Source organism: Micrasema longulum, unplaced genomic scaffold (assembly GCF_059751315.1).
Source record: "Micrasema longulum isolate JH-2025_06_02 unplaced genomic scaffold, ASM5975131v1 h1tg000487l, whole genome shotgun sequence".
In the NCBI taxonomy this organism is placed as follows: domain Eukaryota; kingdom Metazoa; phylum Arthropoda; class Insecta; order Trichoptera; family Brachycentridae; genus Micrasema; species Micrasema longulum.
In genome coordinates this window covers 1251878-1259588 of record NW_028277684.1, presented here as the reverse complement: position 1 = coordinate 1259588, position 7711 = coordinate 1251878, and the positions used below count along the sequence as shown (strand labels likewise).

Genomic DNA, 7711 nt, shown 5'->3' with positions numbered 1-7711 from the left:
AGCGCATTCTGTGAACCGCGCCTTGAAGTTTAACGACGCACAGTGGTCCGGATAGTCAATCTGGCATATCAAAACTTTTTCCGTTGTAAAATTATAATTTTAATGAATTGGAACGGAAAATGAATATCATAAACATAAAACTAATGTATATTGACAGTACAAATATATTATTTTATAAGATAATTAAGAACATTGTTATATAGCAATTAAGAGTAAATAAGGATATCTTTCTAAAATGTTTATTGACAATACGCATATATTATTTTATTAGGTAATTAAGAATATTTTTATAGCGTAATAAAGGTAGCAATTTAAGATAGTTAATTTATAAATAAATATTTAAAAAAATTAATAACCCGCTAAGCCTCTATTTGAGAAGCTTGCCAACAGGAAGGAAAGAGGGGATATGGAAGCAGGTAATTAAAAATTCACAACACTTAGACCAATTGATAAAAAAATCTTTCATGGAGTTTTTCTTGCAACTGGCGGGAATCGAACCCGCGACGCCAGTTTCACAGTCGGCCGTCTAACCAACTGCTCCACGACGCCTGTAATTTTTATTTTATTTTAGTGGCTCTTTTTGGTGAATAACAGGACACTTGCTTTAGTATTTGTGCTGCATCTCACCAATCCGTTAATTTTAGAGTCATTTGAGCTACAATAATAATTTCGTGCAATAATAATTCAATTTCAATTTTAATTTCGTCGTGCATAGACTAGACATTTTTTTATCAATTCTATAAACTTGTTATTATTGTATTGCTTCGTTTGATTATGGATGATGTGCATTGAAATAATCAGCTCGGTAAACTAAGTCCATTGCTATTCGGTATTTCTTGTACGTGAACCGGGTACTCCGCCCAGACTGCGAAAAATGACGAAAGGCCGACCTGTTATTACTGAAGTGAATTCACATGGTGCCATTGTGTAGTGAGAATACACTTAACATAAGTGGAAATTAATTCCGAACTAATGACGCCTTCGCATGTCACTTCTCCGATTCTTAATTGTGGAAGAATTACTAATTGTACTTGGTATGTCTACTATATGGAATCGTAGTAGGCCAGAAACAGCATCTAGGTACAAGGTCTAAAAATATAATGATAGACAATTTGTATATACGAGTAAATAATAGTCATTTTCGTCACGTTTAGAAGATCGCTTCAAAATGGCAGATTATAAGAAAACACAATTTTACAAATAATACTGTAATAATTTCCCACCGTAGAACTTTTGTTTTATAAAGATAATGAGATTTTGCAAAACTCGTTTACTTTATCCGTTAATCATTATTTTGATTTTTTTATTCTTCAGTAAAATTAAAAAAAAATAATTGAAGTAGTTGTTCAAAAACAAATACGATTGAATTAAAAAATGGTGCCTTAAAGTCTGTCGTAGCAAATAAGTGTCTATTGCAAGAGGCTAAATTAGCAGTTCATAATGGAGTTCTGGTACCAACCCTAATGTATAGAAGTGAAGCATGGAGTTGGAAAAAAAGGGACGAAAGTAGACTGAATGCTGTTGAAATGCGATCCCTCAGGCGAATGTGCGGAAAAACAATGGATGATAGGTGCCCTAATGTCGAAATTAGAGCAGAATGCAAGGCTGAGTTAAGCATTATCGACAAAATTAAGAAAGGTCTTTTGCGATGGTTCGGTCATGTGGAGCGAATGAATGATGAAAGAACGGCTAAAAAGATTTATGATGCGAATGTGTCTGGTTGTAGAAGTCGAGGAAGGCCGAGAAAGACATGGCATGATCAAGTACAACAAATTCTTGAAAGTGGTCATGTGAAAAGTCGGAATAATCGACGTGCGTGCATGAGAAGATGTATGAATGTGAAGGAAGCAAAGGAAGTGTGCCAGGACAGAGTGGTGTGGCGTTCTATCCTCTGCCTACCCCTCTGGGGAAATGGCGTGATGGTTAGTTAGTAAGTTAGTTAGATTAAACGTAATTTATGTGCAAATACAGTTATTTCTATTTTTGTATATCTTGAGCTTTTTATTTTATTTTCTATTGAATATGTTTTGAAATTTGAAAGTATGCCTGGAATGGAATCTTTTTGTGTCAAATACGTTCTTTGATCATAAGGAAATCCACCAGTATACGTGGGAGAGAGGCAATGAAAGATCTATTATCGACTATGTAGTCATTGACTCTAGATTGAGGCCTGTAACAGTTGATACGCGGGTGTACAGAGGAGTTGAAATGGAAACAGATCACTTCTTGGTGGTATCAAGGGTAATCTTGTTTCAAGGATGGCGGTCCAAGACCCGCAAAATGCAGGCGCCTTCTAGAGTCAAAGTTGAAAAACTCCAAAATGATTGCATAAAAGATAAATTTGAAAGGGCCGTAAATCTTAAACTGATTGATGAATGTGTGGAAAATATGAGTATTGATGCAATGTGGGAATGTTTGAAAAATGGTATGTGTGAATCTGCTATGGAAATATGCGGTATAACGAAACAAGGAAGAAAGAAAGGTGATGCTTGGTGGGACGACGGAATAAAAAAACTAGTGCAAGAAAAGAAGGAAGCATGGTTAAATCTGCTGACAGTGAATAAAGCGATTGGTAATAGGTATGCAGAATTAAAAAGCATATATAATGAATGTAAGAAGAGAGTGAAACAAGGTGTGTGTGAACGAAAAAAATTGTTGAAAAAAAAGAGGGAATCAAAATGACCGAGAACTTCCAAGAAAATATAAAAATATTCTGGAAAGCGGTGAAAAATTCCCGGAACAGTAATGAAAGTGGACGTATGACAGCTATAAAAGGAAAAGATGGGAAAATGGTGACAAATGATAGTGGAATAAAAACAAGATGGAAGGAATACTTTGAGGAGGTGTATGAAACACATACAGGAAATATAAGCACTGCAGCACCTCCTCAGGTAAGTTTAAATGCATACGATGGTACGACAGAGATAAGAATGGAAGAAATAAGAATTGCTGCCAAATATATGAAGAATGGAAAAGCGCAAGGTTTTGATAATGTTGCTACAGAATTTATAAAGGCGGGCGGTGAAATAATCTTTGTATGGCTGCACAAACTTTTCAACCGATGTTTAGAGGAAGAATACACTCCCCCAGACTGGAGAAGGGCTGTTGTTATGCCTCTATACAAGGGAAAAGGTTCAAGAGTAGAATGCGGAAATTATAGAGCAATCAGCCTTTTGAGCGCTGTTGGCAAAATGTACGGAAGAATACTGATTGAGAGAGTAAGAAAAGTTACAAAGGATAGAGTGTGGGATATTCAGAGCGGTTTTATGAATGGAAGAGGATGTATGGATCAAATATTTGCTTTACGAAACATGACAGAAAAATTTCTTGCTAAAAACCAAAAGCTTTTCTGCGCATTTGTCGATCTGCAAAAAGCGTTTGATAGAGTTGACAGAGAAAAATTATGGAAGGTGTTATCGGAGTACGGAGTAAGCGGAAATCTAACACGTGCTATTGCTTCTCTGTATAAAGACAGCACAGCATGTGTTAGGGTAAATGGATCATACACATCGTGGTTTGACATTCATAAAGGAGTTAAGCAGGGATGTGTTATGTCACCATGGCTGTTCAACGTGTATATCGATAACTGCATGATAGAACTGAAAGGCTTAAGAATGGGAGCAAAAATGGGTGATTTAAAAGTCAATTGTCTTTTGTATGCTGACGATGCTGTACTCCTTGCTAATAACAAAGAGGAACTGCAATTCTTGGTAACATAGGTCTACGATGTATGCAAGAGAAGCGATTTGCTGATGAATGTCGATAAATCGAATGTGATGGTTTTTGAAAGAAATGAAAGTATGACTAAATGTGAAATCACTGTGAATGGAGTTATACTAAAACAAGTAGAGGAATTTGTGTATCTGGGAAGTATGTTTACTAGGGATGGAATGACTGAGAAAGATATTGAAAGGAGGGTGAGTGCTGGGAACAGAGTGAACGGTGCACTTAAATCGACCTTGGCAAATAAATGCTTGTCACAAGAGGCGAAATTGGCAGTTCACAACGGAGTCCTGGTCCCATCCCTGATGTATGGGAGCGAAGTATGGACTTGGAAAAACAGGGATGAAAGTAAGCTGAATGCTGTCGAAATGCGATCTCTCAGGCGAATGTGTAGTAAAACTATGTACGATAGATGCACAAATGTTGAGATCCGTACATTATGTAAGGCTGAGACAAGCATTATCGACAAAATCAAGAAAGGAGCTCTGCGCTGGTTTGGACATGTAGAACGAATGGACAGCGAGAGAACGGCTAAGAATATTTACAATGCGAATGTTGATGGATGCAGAAATAGAGGAAGACCGAGAAAGACATGGCATGACCAAATCCAACAAATACTTAAAGATGGACATGTCAAAAGTCGGAATAATCGGCGCGCGTGCATGAGAAGATGTATGAATGTAGAGGAAGCGAGATCTGTATGCAAAGATAGAGTGTTGTGGCGTTCTATCCTCTCTGCCTACCCTTACAGGGAAACGGCGTGATGGTTTGTTGTTGTTGTTAACCCTTGAAAAGTTTGTGTGGTTATACAAAATACAGTATTATTGAAATAAAAATATCAACATAACCTCAAAGTACTAAAAGAGAACCCGGCGTCGATATATTTTGGTAATTTACATAGTGAAGTCCGTTTGGTTTTCAATTGTTCATTTATCAAGTGTTTTCGACTTTTTAAAGCAACGGCCTCAGGCGAAACGGCGCGCGGCGCTTGTATTTTGAACAACTGTCAAATTTATTTCTCCTTCCCCTCCTCACCCCCGAATCTACCTAAATCTACCGATTTATTTTTTTGAATCTACCTCTTTTCGCTTGATCCAGTCTGGCAACCCTGCATATATCTGTTATCTGTGGCCTGCGGTAACCTGTAGTCTGTGGCGGTAAGGACGACGACAAATAAACTAATAAACGCAAATTACAACGTTTTTGGCGAATTCTACCGGCTGACAACTTGGTTATTTTCGAAAATATTTTTTTTTTTCACTAGTGAGTTTTCATCCTTAATAATGTGGATGTGGATTTTATTCGTTATTTTATTAAATGCTTGTTTGTTATCTTTGGGTTCGTTTTGTTATTGTCTCGAGTAACCGGGTAATTTTTGACAATTTTAACTACAAGTAATGTTTCTTTTATCCGTCTATTAGTTCTCTTCAATTTAAATATTATTTTTGGATTGTATTCTTAAGATTTACCAGTTATAAATCACAAGACTCCTCGTTAATTACGCCAGGAGAAAATAGGTTAACCTATCTTACTTTGACTTAGGTACTTTGAATGTGTTTGTTCTAATATTCACTGCTAAAATGATATAGAATAATTAATAATGTCCTGTTTTGCCATAAGATTGTGTATTTAAACATATTGGGAATGATTAAATTGAGCCCATTTTGCGATATAATTTTAGTAATGGTTTAAGGCATAGTAAAATATGGTTACCACCAATACCGATGTTTTTGTTTATACTTTTATGTTTAGAGGAATTACCAATGGGTCGCCGCAAGTCAAAACGAAAACCTCCAACAAAGAAGAAAGCTATTCAGCCTTTGGATCTGCAGTTTAACTGCCCATTTTGTAACCATGAAAAATCTTGCGAAGTAAAAATGTAAGTAGGAAATAATTTCTTGAATACACACTGCATGAATTCATCAACATTATGATTGACGTAGACAAGTAGAAATACATTGTAAAATATTATTTTGTTTATTTATTACTCGTACTATGATTTAAAAAAAATTGTTTATCAATAATATAATAATATTGTCCTCTTTTAAATCTTATATTGGAAGAACTAATTTTTTTTACGCATTTGATGGTTGAAAAGGCTTCAAAATCCCAAACCAAATATTTTTTCATTGTTTTAAAAATGAAAAATTATCGTGAATTGTGAAAATGCAGTGATGAATAAAAAATACGGCAAAGCAGTAAATTGAATGCCGTTTCATTCGTGTTTTAGTTCATGAGAAAAAATGAGATCATATGTATTGCCACGAAAAAGGTTAGGTACACATTTGTATGTTTAAAAAAAATACCCTGCTAAGTTCTTATTATTGAATTTCTACCTTTTTATGTTATTTAAATATGGAGGGAAAAAAAATATTTGACCTGCATTTACGTATCGACCGTATTTTAAAATTACAAATTTTTTCGCTCTATCAGTTACAATGCAAGAACATTTTTGGAATCCTCCGAAGTCCATAAGAGTTTTATTGACAGCTTGAAAAATATCACAAATATTACATGTAATGTAATGTAATGGCACTAAATTTAACATTTCCTCCGTAATTGTAAAATATTTTGAAATGCAACAAATAAAAATTAATAACTGACTGATATCTGTCTGGTTGGTACTTTCATCAGCATTTTTAAAAGTATTCACAATCTACAACGCAATCAATATACGTCGCGCCCCTTTTTGATTAGATAATGCTACAGATTCTATGTTTTCTGCCAATTTCGGCTGCATAAAGCGTCGGGCCATTGTAACTGCGCATTTTGTATAAAATGAGATTTGTTATTTTGCCTAAAAACACAAAAACGTAATCAAATAACAAGCTTAAACTTATGCGGAAAGAAACAAATTAATGAACGATAGGGGTGAGCTAACGTAATTACAACTCTCATTGCGTCGAACGATAAGTATAAGGCCTATAGACGATGAGCTTCGGCTTTCGGACTGATCTGGTACAGTTGATGTAACGTCCGTCTGACGAACATGACGCAAACAAATACAGTTTGGAAATTTCCCTAATAATATTGACATGTTGCCAAATGAATAAATATTTCATTAATTTATTTGGGATGCCACAAAAATAAAATAATGTTCTACCAACTAAGTTTTGTAAAAGGAAAATTATTGTATTCGTGGTAGATCAAAAACATGTCGAAGGCCCCACAAATATAAGCTGCGTGTCGTGCTTTGGACAGCCCGGATTTAGAGAAAATTTTGTGTAAGCCTAAATGCTGATATGTACTAATAGTAATTAATATTATTTTTAGGGATAGAAGTCGAAATACTGCAAAAATAACCTGCAGGGTCTGCTTGGAAGATTTCCAAACATCAACCAATGTACTATCGGAACCTATTGATGTATACAATGACTGGGTGGATGCTTGCGAATGTGCAAATAATTAGCATAAGCAAATCTAATAATAAGTTTATAAAAAATCTTTTATACTTTTTATGCGTCCATATCATAATATGTATAGGACATAAATAATATGGAAGAAATATAAGTTATCATACAAAAAAATTATACCATTATAAATGATAATTCCTGAGCATCGCGGTATACATACTATCAACCACTCCGATTCAAACCAAGCCAGTCAAATTCTATTTGTGTGTGTACTTTAAAAAACATTTTTATTATTTTCTAAATATTGCTTGCATTTTATCTAACTTTACTATAGAATAATGTAAATCGCTCAATCATCATTACGTATAAACCATTATTTATTAAAAGAAATGTTTTTTTTTATTTTGTTGGTGGTTAAATGGTAGAATGCCATTTTGTTTTCAGAAAGGTATCATATAATATTCATATGTAAGTAAAATGATGTTGTGTATTTAATTTGTTTCTTTTGAATATTATTACCAATCGAGAAATCAAGACAGGAGCAGGTGCAGCATAACGTATAAATCTTGGAATGGAATTTAATTTGCATAAGATTGACATCTGCTGGATGAAGAGGAAAAAAGAATATCAAGAGC

General features: G+C 34.6%; 1 protein-coding gene across 4 annotated transcripts; it reads left to right on the top strand.

The window, feature by feature from the left end:
- The first annotated feature begins 4577 nt into the window (after positions 1–4577).
- On the top strand, positions 4578–7466 carry LOC148281186 (transcription elongation factor 1 homolog). 4 transcript variants are annotated; one of them, XM_088227075.1, is made up of 3 exons: positions 4578–4986; positions 5476–5602; positions 6997–7466. In XM_088227075.1, the coding sequence occupies exons 2-3, from the start codon at positions 5487–5489 to the stop codon at positions 7130–7132; spliced, it is 252 nt and encodes an 83-aa protein (XP_088083201.1). In that variant the 5' UTR covers positions 4578–4986; positions 5476–5486; the 3' UTR covers positions 7133–7466. The 4 variants fall into 4 exon arrangements, with proteins under 4 accessions (XP_088083201.1, XP_088083202.1, XP_088083203.1 ...); XM_088227076.1 differs by having other exon boundaries at positions 4781–4880; XM_088227077.1 differs by having other exon boundaries at positions 4868–5265.
- The last annotated feature ends 245 nt before the right edge of the window (positions 7467–7711 follow it).